General features: G+C 31.9%; 1 protein-coding gene across 1 annotated transcript in view; it reads right to left on the bottom strand.

The window, feature by feature from the left end:
- Positions 1-16,936, bottom strand: part of LRRIQ3 (leucine rich repeats and IQ motif containing 3) — a 167,523-nt gene that overhangs the window by 147,350 nt on the left and 3,237 nt on the right. Inside the window, exons 2-3 of the mRNA XM_007978288.3 lie at positions 5,406-5,654; positions 4,505-4,828 (exon numbers count right to left, since the gene is read on the bottom strand). Coding sequence (XP_007976479.3) covers positions 4,505-4,828; positions 5,406-5,654 — 573 coding nt within the window. The remainder of the gene's footprint in view (positions 1-4,504; positions 4,829-5,405; positions 5,655-16,936) is intronic.

The following is a 16,936-nucleotide window of genomic DNA, read 5'->3' as shown; positions in this document are numbered from 1 at the left end:
ATTATTTTGGCTGTTACTTTTTCTATCAATGAAAGAGTTCCTATCTATGACATTTAACCCTTTATATACTGAATTCTACATTGTTTGAAACTAATGTAAAGTTCTTTGCTTTGTTCTACTTAATATATATTTGCTTAGCATTTTATGTTGATCTGTTCATCGTTACTTTCATTTCTGGAATCAATCTTGCCAATAAATAACTTCATTTTAGCTTTTACATTCATTTATAATGCATTTACAATTTACTTACATTTACATTCAGGTCACATCCATAAATGTAAACATGTAATTTTTATAAGGCATAATCTTACTTTTGACACTTTTATGGTTTTTTTCATACAGACTGTATAATTGTATATTCTTTTTTTATCTTTCGTTTTTTGAAAGCAAAAACACGTTACATTTTACAAAAAATTATTTAATCTATATTACTCTATTGAGTGAATTATAAATTTACTTTTAAATCGTTTTTGGTAAGTATACATACCATTTTTATATTTTGTTTGACATTTACATTAAAAGAACAAATGGATGCTAAATGCTCAAGCTAGAACTCTCTACCTTAAAGTATCAACCTTGTGTTGCATTATCAATTTGTTTTGCTCTGTGTGACAGAAATATTAGCTGCCTTACAAGAATCTTTCTTTCTTTCTTTTTATTAATAGAATATTGGTTTTGTTTAGGAAGTAAATGTGTACACTTAAAATACTCGTCATACCAGATTCCATTCTATCTAGTGGTAGGCATGTGAGGCAGTTCCAGTGGTAGAAGTCTATCAAGTAAGACATTTGCAGGAGCTATTATTTCCTAATATAAAATGAACAGACTTCACTGGCACGTGATTTTTGTTCTCACCAATCCTTTTTTCTGACCTAAGCACATGCTTGGATGTGAAGAAGTTCATTGCCTATGAGAGGTAGGGGGTCTGTCCACTTGCTAAAGGTGGAAGAGCAGGAAGCTAGAATAACCTTGGTCCTTCATGATTTCCTTGAGCAACTACAAGGAAGGACTTCCTATATCCTAATTTTCTGTAACATGATGAAAATAAAATCCTTATTTAGAAGGATTTCTATTAGATGTAAACAAAATGCAATACTGGCTGATAGCACTGGTTTCTTGCCCAGATCACTCTGATCTTTAAAAAGTTACATATATAAAACAATCAAAATATAGATATATATCCTTCCATGATATGATTTTAGATAACTAAGCACTTCAAATTTTTAAAGTTACTTTGATTTCATACAGCAAAAAAGAATCCATGCTTCCTCCTTTTTTTCTGACTCAAAAAATAAAGGTTAGAAATCATTTTATGTCACAATTAAGGATAAAATCCTTCTGGATTTGTGTGTGTGTGTGTGTTATAAGGCACAAGCTTTAATTACACTACTAGATTTGTCTCTTTTCAAATGGGCATATGCTTCTTTAATTTCTACATTCAAGCTCTCCTTAAGAAAGAATACCAATTAAATAAAATAATTGTGTGAACTCTTACAAGGCTCATTATTTTTGTTTTCATAATATTCTTATACTCGTTAATAAGTCCAATGAAATGTTCTAAAACATATATTTCAAGTATTACTAAATACATTTATTCCTTCTCAAGAGTTTTTTTTTTTTTTTGCTGTAAATTAAATAAAATATAAAACATTTCAATGATAAAAGAACAATCAAAAGAACCTTGCTTAGTGGAAGTAACAAACACAAATTTATAGGTAGACTCAAAAATTGTTATTCAGAAAGATTTCTTTAAATCTCCACAACTCACAAAAATCATGTCAGCATTTGGTATGCCTATATCTCTTTATGTCTTACTCCATTTGTGTTGCCGTCCATTCATACTTCTTCACAATGATTTTCTCCCATTATTTCTTCATTTATGACATTTTCAATCTCTTTCTCTTTCTAATCAAAACTTATTTATCCTCAGTTTCTAAATATGGTAAGTTATATATTTGGTAAGTTAAAGTGAGGTAAGTACCACTTCACTTTAATAAATCTTTCATAAATTTTATTTCCTGTAGTTAAAGCTTTATCTTTCTTCTGTCCAAAACATTCTCAGTAAAGGTTCTATATTTGGCAATTACATATAACCCATTACAATTTCATATCCAACAACTGCAAGCTATTGAAATTCCAAATATGCGACATCCTCTTTATCATCAAAAATTATTCCAATGCGCTTTTTTTTTTTTTCAATTTAACTTTTTTCCCTCTTCCCTGCTGAGATCGATTATCCTTTATCTTTATTGGTTACACTGCTTTCTACCCACAAAATGAGACTGTGCCCCAAGGTTGTAACCTTAGTTTTCAGCCTTTACTGATCCCTGTATTTACCTGAGAGAACTAGGCTTTAACTATGACCCCAAGCAAACACTCCTGAATTTACACTCAAAGTCCAGAACACTATTTCTGAATTTTTGTTTTTCATATCCAATGTCTAGTTAATATTTCTTCTTTAATATCCTGCTTTCACATAAGTATGACCAAACTTACCTTTTACCAAAACTCTTTAAGTGCTGCCATTTCTGATAAATAAGTTCTTTTGTGTCCCAGTTATCCAGCTTCAAAATAGTGAAGTATTTCCACACTTATTCTTCCCCAATTCCCACATTCAATCAGTGTGAAAAGTACACTCAAATCTCCGTACTGTCTGTCATTTGTGATGCAATGTTGACTGCAGACTTGCTGAAATCCCAGCTCATGACTCATTTTCTGTCCAATATTGAGTAAGTTCCTACCTCACTATGCTTCATTTTCTCCTGTAAAAGAATGCTTTTCCACATCCAAGGAAATGATGAGGAATAAATAAAAAGGCCTTCCCTGTCCACCCTACCTAATGTAGCCCAAATCTCTACCCCTTTCAGTCTATGTTAATGTCTTACTTTCTTTTCTTTAGCAATTTACACTAGCTGACATTCTATAGTTGCTTTATATTTGTTTCCAGATTCGTCTAGTCTCTGGGCCTTTTCCTTAGACTTAAAGAGGACAATAATTTTGTCAGTATTATTTACCACTGAATCTACAAGTCCCAGACAGTCCTTTTCATAGGTACTCAGTATATACTTGGTGAAAGAATGAATAAATAAAATGTATAAAGCACCTACCACAATGGCATTCACTGAATATGTATCTGTCTTCTCCACTGTGTTCTTTCTTCTTTATTACTGGTATCCGCCTATATCAATCCTAATCACATCATTTTGAACTGATAGTAATTGATTCCCCTGCCTTCATTTGGTTTCTATCCTCCATTAATCTGCTAGCAAAATATTGGGTTGATCACCTTCTAAAAACCTTGTCAATACCATTTATTCATAGAGCACTTACTATGAGGGACCTACTCTAATTTTCCTACCTCTAATAATTTCAATTAATCTTCATTATATTCATCAAGTCTAAGCTCTTTAGTAGGTCGTCCAAGTTCTTTCTCAATGCCCACTGCCCAACTTTCCATTACTTCCTTAAATGAATCTCAGTCACTTTGATTATCCTTAAAAGGCTCATGCGTTTTGCCACCTTTGATTATGCCATACTACACAAGTGAAGTACCAAAGTGAAATTCTTTATTTAGGGCCCAGGTTAAGATATCAGACTTAAATACTACCGTGTTTTTTATATTTTTAAATATTACTACAAAATTATTACCAAAATCCTAAATTTTTTAAATTATTACAAAATCACTAATATATCTCTAATTTAAAAAAATTATATGCAGTAATAAAATTCTTCCAACTTTGTAATTTTCAGCTTTTCCATGCATAATCACTGTTCAATGTTTATATACTCTTTTAGATATACTCATGTTCAAAATGATGTTCTATTCTTCCTCAAATTTTCTACACACATATATGTGACTTCACATATCTTTAGAACATATTATAAACACCTCCTGCAACTTACATTGTTACTATATCTTGTACCAATTTAACCCCCTCTTTTGAACTCTTAAATGATTTGTTCTAATATTCATTCATGTGTCACAAAGAATGTTTCCTTATGTTTTTGTAAATCCACTTAAGTAGTCTGTAACCATTAACTAGGCATCAACTTTTCACAATCACTTCTTCTAACATTTTATAAACCAACAGATAATGATGGTTTGATCTTGTTAAATAACCAGATTAATTGTGTAAGAATTAAATATTTTATCTTCCTCTAATAATAATCTAAGTTGTCCTTTAAGGCTCTCAAAAAACATTAAGTATTTCCCAATGGAGTCTTTCATATACCAAATCCTGAAGAAATTAGAGAGTTACTTTCAATTTAAAAAACAAAAATTTGTTTCTCTACAATTTGATCATTTCAGGCTTTTCATGTAGTAGGCATACAAACTTTTATAAAGTTTCAGATAGACATTACAAATATATTCACTGGTTTATATTATTTTATATACATGATGCAAAAATATTAAAGAGTTCATATAATTTAGATATAGAACTCAGAAGGTAAAATTTTCCTTTTATACATTTAATTAAAATGAAACCCTAAAGAAGCCAATTACCTTTCTCAAAGTTGGGCAGAAATTAAAGAAAAGTCGATGGTTACATGCTTTGAATCTTTCAGGAAGATGCCAGTTCTGAATTATTTCTTCATCAGAAATCACATGATGATCCAGTGCTTTGAGAGGCCATATACTGTTAACAAGAACATGTCTATATCCTTTTTTAAGGCTTACTGGGCAATCAAACATAGTGAGGGCAATGAGGTTTGGACAGGCAGATAATACACATATATTCTTTAACTTTGCAAACCCATTGTCATGAAGATAGAGGAGTTTTAGATTCTTCAATCCACTCCAAAATTTGGTATCTGGTAGACTCTTTATCTGAAATATTATGAAAAATACTTTAAATTCCAAAATTACTTTTTTCAAAAAGCACAGAAAATGGTAAAACATTAAACATCTAAAATTCAATATTCCCCAAATAGCAATTTTCTAATTAATAAGCAAATAGAGTATTTATAATTATATGATGATGGCTAGTTGAAAACCATAATACACTGGGCATCTGAGATAATTTATTATTAGTAGTACAGTAAAATGCATAACGATACTTTTTTGTTCAATGAAAATTCCTTTGTAATAGGTTGACTCTTTAAACTTTTCTGAAATACTTTCCTTACCTAAGGAAAATTAAGGAAGCATGAGGCATTCTTAATCCAGGCTGTAGATTTAAGCAGTGAAACATACTGAATTACACACTATTTATGCATTTTCATTTACATCAAAGTGTCTGTATATATATACATCTTACATGCTTTTAATTTATTGTTAAATTTTTGTTTATATTTTAGATAAAAGACCATCTTTAAGAAATACTGTGGATAGGTAACATAAGTACGTATTAAATAAAACTGAAATTTCATTAAATATGCAAATAACTGAAATGCCTATTGCTTACCTGATTTCCATGGAGATCAAGTTTGATTAATTTTATACAACTCTGAAGTGGATGAATATCTGTAATAAAATTGTTTGAGACGACGCATACTCTAAGAGAGATGCAAGACTGCAAATTTTCCATAGACTTTAAATGAAGGCCATTGAACTTCACAAAAACAAAATCTTTTTGATCTTCTCTTATGTTTTCATTATAGTGACTCCATTCTTCATGACTGGTTAGCTCTTCTGTGATTGTTCCATGAAACATCTAGGAAAGATAAGAAATTGCTTTGAGTTTTTTTTCTACTTTCAAAAATTTACCCGAAAACAAACAAAATTTTGCCAAGAGATGGTGCAAGTAAAAAGTGTTATTAAAGTTAAAATTTTAAAAAACTAATTCTTATAAAACTTTCTATCCCAAAATAACTTAAATGTCTAACATTTCAATAACAGCTAAACTGAATGTTATCACTGCACTCACCAATGAACGAACTAATTAGCAAGAGGAAGACAAACTTCCTTTTTCATAGAATATTTAAAGAATTCAGTGAAGAAACTGAGATAAAATCATCCCTTCTAGACAAGACAACTAACAACAAACAAACCAAACAATACCTTGTATAACTCGTATAATAATTGTTGTTAAAATATACTGTTAAAGAAGTACACTGAATAATAAACAAGTCAGGAGAGTGATAATCTTTGTGAAAGAGGCTGAACAATGTAGCCAGATAAAATTAAGGTGCTATACAGGCCTTCAAATGTTATCAATAATATTTGTCTCTTAAAGAGAAAATTCATTGTCACAATATTTACATTCAACTCAGTTAGGCAATTAGGCTCCAGAATTCTAATAGCTTTAAATTTTGAATACTTAAATTTATCTAAAATGTTTAGATCAATGCTTTTTAATATTTTAATATTTTATACAGTATTTCTCATATATGTGAATTTTCACTTATTAACAGTAATTTCAGCTTTCATAAAAGGTAGTCAGAGATAGCTGAGAAGAGAATGTATGAGCTCAAGTCGTCTATTTGGAAGTGTGTTTTAAGATCAACAATGTTCCCCAATGGAAGAATCGATTTCTACCATGTTTAGATAAACTAAATCTGTGTAATTCAAATGAGAATAAATGTGAAAATCCAGATACACTCTTGTACTCTTTCAAGACACTGGTTACTTTATATATCATAACCAAGGCCTAAAACTAGAATCCTCAAACTCTAAGTATCAATGAATTAACTAGAAGGCAGACTCATGGGCCCCATCTCATATCTACTGTATCAGAATTTCTGGGCTACGGGCCTAGGAATAATGTCAACAGACAAACACCTTAAGAAAGATTAGCCTCAACTACAAGTAAACCAGTCTTCCAAATATAGAGTCAGATATGGAATAGACAGATATAAATAAATCTTTACAAATTAAACTCATCAAGCTCTATTGGTGCTGGGATGCAGGATAATATCCACATCGCATCACTTGGACTTCCAAAATAGAAAAGACATAAGTCTTTCCCCATTTAAAGAAAGCTTAAATTTAAGCTTCCTGCAAGTCTTTAGAAAAATAACTCATTTTTTAAAGTTCTGAATAACATTCCATCACATGGATGCACCATGGTTTGGTTTATTTATCCATTAACCTATTAAGATGTCTTGGCTGCTTCCAACTTTACACAATTATGAATAAAAGTGTTATAAAAATGTATGTGCAGGTTTTTGTCTGGATATGTTTTCAACTTACTTGGATAAATACCAAGGAGTTCATTTGCTGAATCATGTAATAATGTATTTCATTTTGTAAAAATCTGCTACTGTCTTCCAATGTGGTTGTACCATTTGGACTCCCACCAGCAATGAATGAGAGATTCTATTGCTCCACAACCTCACCAGTATATAATGTTGCCAATGTTTTGATTTTGGTCATTTTAATTTGCAATTCCCTAATGATACATGATGTTGAGCATCTTTCATATGCGTATTAGCCATATGTATATCTTCCTTGGTGAGGTATCTGTTCAGATCTTTTGTCCATTATATTTTGATTGTAGTATTGTCTTATTGTTGGGTTTGAGTTCTTTGTATTACTTCAGATACTAATCCTTTGTCAGATATGTGTTTTCCAAAGACTTTTTTTCCCATTCTGTGGCTTGCCTTTTCACTTTCTTAATTTTCATTTCTTTTTTAGCTCACAAATGCATAAAAAGTCCTTGAAAAACCAACACCCATCCACACGGAACTTCAGAGATCTCATTTCTTCACATAAAGCTACAGGTGATTTTATACTGTTAATCATGACATTAGTACACAAATTATATATGTACACAAATTTATATATTTTATTTAATATATAGCTATATAAATAAATATAAGTATTTTTATTTCAAAGAATTTATTTCTCACATTGATTATTCAATCTCTAACAGTCTATTTCTTTATGAAGATATTATCTTCTTCCTGGCATTTATTTTCAGGGATTCTCAACAGTGCTATTAATCAAATATAGTTAGTAATGTCTATAGATTCATCCACCAGGAATAATTTTTTATTTTAAACCTTCTGCATGAATGCTGTCTATATGTCATTTGAACATGCCAATGAACTACTAATGGTATTATTCCAAAGTGGAGTTTTTTCTATTTTCCTTACTGATCTCAGATACACTGGATAATTTTCCAAAATGAGAAGTTCTACTCTTATGTGAGACATTCAAATGTTAGCTATTAGATGAATAACCTTGCTAGTAGCTTTGTGACATTAACAAATGCTGTTATAATGAACGTGATAAAATAAAATTGTCCTTTCCCACCAAAATTCTTAAATATGTCCAAACATTTTTCTACATAAAATGAGTAACATATAATAAGGGAACTGGTTTGATTGGCACTCTTGCCTCACTTGAAAGTTTCCTGTCAATAAGACATAGAGTTTGAGGAAGAAATGAAATATTGGTTCATACAAACCAAATTTGGGATAATGCTCACGATATTACTTAATTCAATGCCTTTTTTTCCATTTTGTACAACAGTCTACTTTTCAGTTTCAATCAAAAAGATTAGAAAAAAAAATTGTAAGAATTAAGTACTAGTTAATTAAGGACATATTAAATTCAAATTTGAGATCTTTTTGATATTACTTAATGTAATGTCTTTTCCCCCATTTTGTTCAACTGCCTACTTTTTAGCTTTTGACTATTATAAGCCAAAAAAAAAAAAAATCACTAATCATCAGGAAAATGTAAATTAAAACCTTACTTCTGCAAGAACAGCCATAATTAAAAAGTCAAAAAACAATAGATGCTGTCATGGATGTGGTGAAAAGGGAATACCGCTAGTGGGAATGTAAACAAGTATAACCACTATAGAAAATAGTATGGAAATTCCTTAGGGAACTAAAGGTGGAACTACCATTTGATCCAGCAATCCCACTACTGGGTATCTATCCAAAGGAAAAGAATTCATTATATTAAAAAAGACACATGCACACACGTTTATAGCAGCACAACTCACAATTGCAAAGAAGTGGAACAAACCTAAGTACCCATCAACCAATTAATGGATAAAGAAAATGTGATACACATACACACACACACACACACACACACACACACACACCATGGAATACTACTCAGCCACAAAAAGGAACAAAACAAAACAATGTCTTCTGCAGCAACTTGGATGGAGCCTAGAAAGCTATTATTCAAAGTGAAGTAACTCAGGAATGGAAAATCAAATATCGTTAAGTTCTCACATATAAGTGTGAGCTAAGCTGTGAGGATGCAAAGGTCTAAGAATGATATAATGTACTTTGAGGACTCAAGGGTGAAGGTTGGGAGGGTTGTGAGGGATAGAAGACTACATACTGGATACAGTGTACACTGCTTGGGTGACAGGTACACTCAAATCTCAGAAATCACCACTAAAGAACCTATCCATGTAACAAAATACCACTTCTACCCCAACAACTACTGAAATAAAAATTAAAAAACAACAAAAAAATAGTCAAAAAATAACAGATGCTGGTGAGGTTGTGGGGAAAAAGGAATGCTTATACATTGTTGGTGGGAGTGTAAATTAGTTCAACCATTGTGGAAGACAGTGTGGCAATTTCCCAAAGACCTAAAAACAGAAATAACATTTGACCCAGCAATCCAACTACTGGGTACATACCTAAAGCAGTAATAATTGTTCTATTATAAAGATACATGCATACATATGTTCACTGTACCACTATTCACAATAGCAAAGACATGGAATCAACCTAAATGCCCATATATGGTAGATTGGATACAGAAAATAGGGTACATTTACACCATGGAATACTATACAACCATAAAAAAGAATGAGATCATGTCCTTTACAGGAACACAGATAAAGCTGGACGACATTATCCTTAGCAAAAAAAAAAAAAAAAATGCAGGGATAGAAAAACCAAATACTGCATTTTCTCCCTTATATGTGGAAGCTAAATCATGAAAACATATGGACATATAAAAGGGAACACCACACTGGGGCCTACTGGAGGGTGGAGAGTGGGAGGAGAGAGAGGATTAAAAAAAATAATGAGTACTAGGCTTAACACCTAGGTGACTAAATCACTTGTACAACACACTACACTGAAACAAGTTTACCTATGTAACAAACCTGTACATCTCTCCCTGAACTTAAAGCAAAAATTTTAAAAAATCCAAACTATTAAGAACCCTCGCTTCTTAGTTAATAAAATATGCTAACCAGCTATCTTAGGATGTCACACTTCTCTCTCAGTGTAACCTTCCTTGGCAAATTATTGCCTAGTCATTATTTAGACTCTGATTCCATCCCCACATCCCCACATCCCAAATTTAGTGATTATATATTTATATGTGTTATTATTTAATGGTCCTGTTTTCCAATAAATTATATGTACCCTGTGAACAGAAAACTTGTTTTACAGTTAGGTAGTTTTTTCAAATTTTTGCATAGGACCTGACATAGAACTGAGTCAGATTTCAATAAATGTCTGTTTCATAGACATGTCTATCTTTTCCTTTCCTCAGAGAAATAGCAAACTATGGGGAAGGAACCTTTAAAAGACTTCTAAGTACAAATGACAAAGTCTCTCCCATTTCAGTAGAAATCTATTGGACATTCCTTTATTTTTAATTCTCCACAGCTAATGCTCAATGTCTTGCAAAATAACAACAAAAAAGGGTTTATTTTTCAGCTGTTTATGTACTGTAACAAATCACTCCAAAATTTATTGGCTTAAAATAACCACCATTTTGTTATTCTGAAGATTCTGTGTATTCACTAAGTTGAAGTAAGCAGTTCTCCAACTGACAGTGGCTGAAGCATGAGTCAGTTCACTCCTCCAGTGAACTGCTGGAAGGTTAGGTTCAGCTGGGATACTGAGATGAACCAGCCTTTCTTTCCATACTGTCTCAGGACCTCTCTATCTTGAACTGTCCTCTCTATGTCATCTATCCATGTGTGTCTGAAATAGGGTAGCCAGACTTTCTACATGCTTAAGGGGTCCCAAAGCATAAAAGCAGAACCTGTCAGACTTCCTAAGGCTTAGGTTCAACTGAAGCATCCCCTCAGCCACATTCTACTGATTACAACAAGTTCATTTTATTTTTTAAGCACCCTACAAACTAAGTACAGAAAAAGGAAATGAAATATAAGTTGTTCTGAGGTTGGTGATCTCAAGGAAGTTATGTATCCTGTACCTCAGTTTCCTCCTCTGTAAAAAGAAGATAATAATAACAACCCATAGAATTGTTATGAGGACTAAATGAGTCAACATAAAGGGTTTAGAACAGTGTTTGGCACTTAATGATATGGTTTGGCTATTTCCCCACCCAAATCTCATCTTAATTGTAGCTCCCAGAATTTCCACTTGCTGTGGGAGAGACCCAGTGGGAGATAATTGAATGATGGTGGCAGTTTTCTCCATACCGTTCTTGTGGTAGTGAATAAGTCTCATAAGAGCTGATGGTTTTACAAGGGGAAACCCCTTTTGCTTAGTTCTCATTCTCTCTTGTCTGCTGCCATGTAAGATGTGCCTTCCACCTTCTACCATGATTCTGAGGCCTCCCCAGCCACAAGGAAATGTGAGTCCACTAAACCTCTTTTTCTTTGTAAATAACCTGGTGTTGAGTGTGTCTTTATCAGCAGCACAAAAACAGACTAATACGGTAAGCACTACAAAATTAATTGAATGCTTAGTTTCATTAACAATTCAAGATAAAATATATGCTTCAAAAAGTATATCAAAGCACCTGCAGTTTCCAGTATGGCATGTAAGGAGCTTGGAAGTAGTCACTCCATCCTAATAACACATTAAAAAGCTGAACAAACTGAAAATCAACAACTCTTCTTAGCTACACAAAAGAAGTAAGATCATAGGGTAAACTGCTGACCCCAAAACTGTAGCAACAGACAGGCAGTACAGAAACTCATCAGGAACAGACACACAGATGTCAGGGGTGTTGGAAGTATCAGACTGGGAATTGAAAACAACTAGGATTAATATGCTAATGGCTCAAATAGAAAAAGTAGGCAACATACAAGAACAGATGGATAATGTAGGTAGAGAGATAGATATTCTAAGAAACAATAAAAAAGAAATGGTAGAGACCAAAAACATTGTAACAGAAATGAAGAATACCTTTGAAGGGCTCATTAGTAGACTGGAAGTGACTGATAAAAGAATCTCTGACTTTGAGGATATGCCAACAAAAACATTCAAAACTAAAAACCAAAGAGAAAAAAAAGACTGAAAAAAATGAATAATATTCTAGAAGTGTGGGACTTCTAAAGGTGTAACATATGTGTAATGAAAATGCCAAAAAAGGAAAAATAGAAAGGAATAAAAGCAGTATTTAAAATAATAATGAATGAGAATTTACTCTAACACCGGACACTAAGCCACAGATTCAAGAAACTAAGAGAACATCATGTAGGATAAATATAAGAAAAAAAAAAATAAATCACACCTAGGCATTTAATACACAAATTTCAAAAAATCAAAAGTTAAAAAAAAATCTTGGAAAAAGCCAAATAATTTCTTTAAAATCTTACTTACAAAGGATCACAGATAATAACTACATTTGACTTATCAGAAACCATGCAGGCAGAAGAGTGGAGTGAAATATTTAAAGTGTCAAGAGAAAAAAAACTCACTGACTTGGAATTTATAAGGGGAAAACCCTTTCACTTGGTTCTCATTTTCTCGTCTGCCACCATGTAAGATGTGCCTTCCACCTCCTGCCATGATTCTGAGGCCTCCCCAGCCACATGGAACTGTGAGTCCACTAAACCTCTTTTTCTTCATAAATTACCCAGTGTTGGGTGTGTCTTTATCAGCAGCATGAAAACAGACTAATACAGTAAGTTCTACAAAATTAATTGAATGCCTAGTTCCATTAACAATTCAAGATAAAATACACGCTTCAAAAAGTATATCAAGGGACACTGTATTGTGCAAAATTATTCTTTAGAAGTGAAAAAGAAATAAATTCTGTTAGACAAATATTGAAGTAATTTGTTGTTGGTAGACCTGCCTTGTAAGAAATGTTAAAAGAAGGTCTGAGAGAAGAAAAATGGTATAGGTCAGATACTCATATCTATGGTAAGAAAGTGTTGGGAAAGGAACAAGTGAGGATAAAATAAAATTCTCTTATTTTTCTTATTCTTAGTTGAATAATTTGTCCAAAATAATAATAGTAACTAGTTTTATTTTAATTCATCCAACAACAGTAGAATATACATTCTTTTCCAGCTCACATGGAGGATTCATTCACCAAGACAGACCACATTCTGGGCCATAAAACATGTCTTATCAAATTCAAAAGAACAGAAGCCATGCAACATCTTCTCTCAAACTACAATAGAATTAAACTAGACATCAATTTAGTTTATTGATAAAACAGCTGGAAAATTCCAAATACTTAGGAGATTTATAAACAACACACTTCTAAGTAACACATAGGTCAATAAAAATTTAATAAAGATATTTTGAACTAATAAAAATAAAATGTAAAATTTAGCAAAATTTGTAGGATATAGTAAAAGCAGTGCTTAAAAGGAAATTCATAGCACGGAATACATATACTAGAAAAGAGCAAAGATCTAAAATGAATCATCTAAGATGCCATTTCTAGAACTTGAAAAAGAAGAGCAAATTTAATCCAAAGTAAATAGAAGAAAAGTAATAAATATATTAAGTTAGTTTTCAAGAAAATTGTAATTCTTAATTACAATCGCCAATATTTGGGGGGGGGGCATATTTTATCATTATCTCATTCCAGAAGACTCCATAAAGAGCTATAGTCTCTCTAAAAAATAAATACTTTACTCAGATTATATGTAGGTTCTTCTATAATATAAAGCATCTAACCATCAACCTGTAGTTCAGATCTTTAGTGAAGAGTAGGGAGGTCTTTCCATGTACTGTCTGTGGTTACCTTTACTATGCAATAATAAATCTTACTCCAAAATATATCCTTTCTTTATTTGTTAGGACATTCAGAGTTAATTTCTTCCCAACTTTTATGTTAGAATCAGGGAGTACATGTGCAGGTTTGTTACAAAAGTATATTGCATAATGTTGCAGTTTGGAGTATGAATGAATTTGTCACCCAAGAAGTAAGCATAGTACCCAACAGGTAGTTTTTTTTTCAATTCTTACCTGTCATCCTCTCTCCCAATTCTTGTATTCCTCTCCAATACCAAATCTTATCCGAGGTGTCTGAAAACATATTTTTCAGTTCCTCTTAACTGATTTTTGTTTTATATGTATTCAATATTTTAAACTCTTCTCAACTGGTTTCTTTTTAGTTGATGTGATATGAACACTAGCCTTATAAGCAGTCTTCCCCATATACTATACTAATTTATATTCATTTTCTCTATTAATATTCACCTCTGCCAACAAAATGTACTTGCCAGTATATAAACAAACTTAATATTTTACAAATTACAAAATAGAACATAGTAATACCTGGTTATTGCTATTAAAAGGAAAGATTAACATGATTAATAAATTACAGAAATAAGTTTTTTATTAGAAAATTAGTATTCTATATTCAGAATATAATGTATGTGTCAGTTATTCATATTATTCAGCTACATATTCTGTCAAACTTTCCAATCATTTTGGAAAAGTGGAGATTTTTCATATTTTAACTACCACATGCAGCATTTCAGTTTGTTTCTCATTATTTATTTATACTGTACATCTGAAAACTGGAATAACGCAAATGAGCAGGCCCCAGAGCATATCCCCTGAATCATATCATTGCAGCTATGGGCCCATATGATTCTACTGCCTACCAAGGGAAGCTAAAAACCACTGCAATTGATATATCCTCCTCTACCAAGTTAAAAGCCTCTTACCACTTGTTGCAAATTTAAAATATGCACATAGAGGAGGAATCTAGTCACTTTTGTTCATTTTAGACTTTGATAATTTTATAACTATTTTGTGAAATGTATATACACATCTGTAAATTATCAAGTTCAAATAATAATATAATGTTCAAAGGCAAATTAAGTATAGCAACACATTACAGAAAGTATCAAGGCTCCAACTACAGTTTCAAAGAAATTCTGCAGTTAAAAATAAATCAGTACCATTATCAGTAAACCTTTCCTTAGTTTGTATCAACTAAAGTACTAATTTTAAAATTATCATACATTTTAATCACACTATATAAACCATTTCTATAAAATAAAATGCCCATCAGTTATACCTCATCTTTGCTCCCAACTTTGACGGCAAACACATTAAGTATAACTATACAAGGTTATAACTCATGAATATATCTAAATTAAATATTAAGAAGTAAAAAGTATTTATTTTGTATATTTATTTCTTTTCCAAACGTGATACATAATAAATACTGAAAAGAAAATTTTCAAAGCCTTTGCTGAGTGTACCTTTAGACTTAAAACTTACTCGCTGAACCTTTTAGGTACTAGGAAGACAGATCATCATTATTTTAAGTAATATATTAAAATACTAGATTTGATGGTCTACATGAAAGTAATTTATTTTATAAGCATGAACTATAATATTAAATGGAAATCTGAATACTGGACTCCAGAATTATCACAACAGCTGTTAAGATATCTGCATATAAGGCCGGGCGTGGTGGCTCACGCCTGTAATCCCAGCACTTTGGGAGGCCGAGGCGGGCAGATCACAAGGTCAGGAGATCAAGACCATCCTGGCTAACATGGTGAAACCCCGTCTCTACTAAAAATACAAAAAAATTAGATGGGCGCGGTGGCAGGCACCTGTAGTCCCAGCTACTCAGGAGGCTGAGGCAGGAGAATGGCGTGAACCCCTGGGAGGTGGAGCTTGCAGTGAGCCGAGATCGCGCCACTGTCCTCCAGCCTGGGGACAGAGCGAGACTCCGTCTTAAAAAAAAAAAAAAAAAAAAAAAAAAAAAAAAAAAAAAAAAAAAAGATATCTGCATATAAAATCAAATCATAAAAAAAATAAAGTTTCAGTTTTTAGAAAATCTAATTGTAAGGATTTTAATCGGTAATATTTTATACATATTGTGATTATAAACTTTATTTTTAGTTTAGAATGTCTGCAATATATTAAGCTCTTCTCTATTAACAAAATAAAGAAATTATATTTTTTAAATACTCTATATTTTGATAACAGATTTGTTAAGTAATGACTATTTTAATAAAGAATTGCCATAAGCCAGTGCAGTGACTCATGCCTGTATAATCCCAGAACTTTGAGAGGGCAAAGCAAGAGAATGCATGAGTCCAGGAGTGAGCTATGATCTGCCACTGCACTCCAGCCTGGGTGAAAGGTTGTCTCTAAAAATAAAAATCCTGTCTCTAAAAATATAAAAGAATTGTCATGATTTTATATCATAGAAAAAATATATTTTAAAAATTAAGAAGGGGAGAGTCTAGTAGAACAGTCAGACCACTTCATGTGTCCTGGAAAATGAACATAGAATACAGTGCATTTTTAAGTTAATATAAATAACCTTGATAGCACAAAACATATTTTCATGGCATATTCTATATGTTTTCAAATGACATGAAAAGTCATTCAGAATAAGGAATCAGAATTCATTTGTAATTATAAGGTTTTTATTTAAATGTATTGGCTTTTTAAATTTTAGAAAGTTACATACTTCTGTTCAGAAAAAAAGCTTTTGTGAGACATCATTTTTCAGTTTGTATTTTTATTCCAATTTGGAAACTGCAAAAGCATAAACCTAAAAAAACTAAAAGGAGGTGAGCCAGAAGATGGATATTAAACAGTCAAAATTAATAAAAACATTCACAGAAAATAATCTGCACAAAAATCACAACCTCTTAATAAGGAAATTAGCACAACAAATATTTCTTCTAGCCCAAAACACTTCTTGGTTAGTTTTCACAGAACAGATTTTGTATCTCCTAAAATTAAGCCATTAATACCTTTCTCTTAAGTGTCATAAATATTGTATTACATTAATTAAAATTTAATTCTTGACTCTACTAATTTATAGTCTTCAAGTACTTGCCCTCTCCCTGTCCCTTTCCCC

Source organism: Chlorocebus sabaeus, chromosome 20 (assembly GCF_047675955.1).
Source record: "Chlorocebus sabaeus isolate Y175 chromosome 20, mChlSab1.0.hap1, whole genome shotgun sequence".
Classification (NCBI taxonomy): domain Eukaryota; kingdom Metazoa; phylum Chordata; class Mammalia; order Primates; family Cercopithecidae; genus Chlorocebus; species Chlorocebus sabaeus.
The sequence above is the reverse complement of the archived record's forward strand: the minus strand, read 5'-3'. Positions and strand labels throughout refer to the sequence as shown.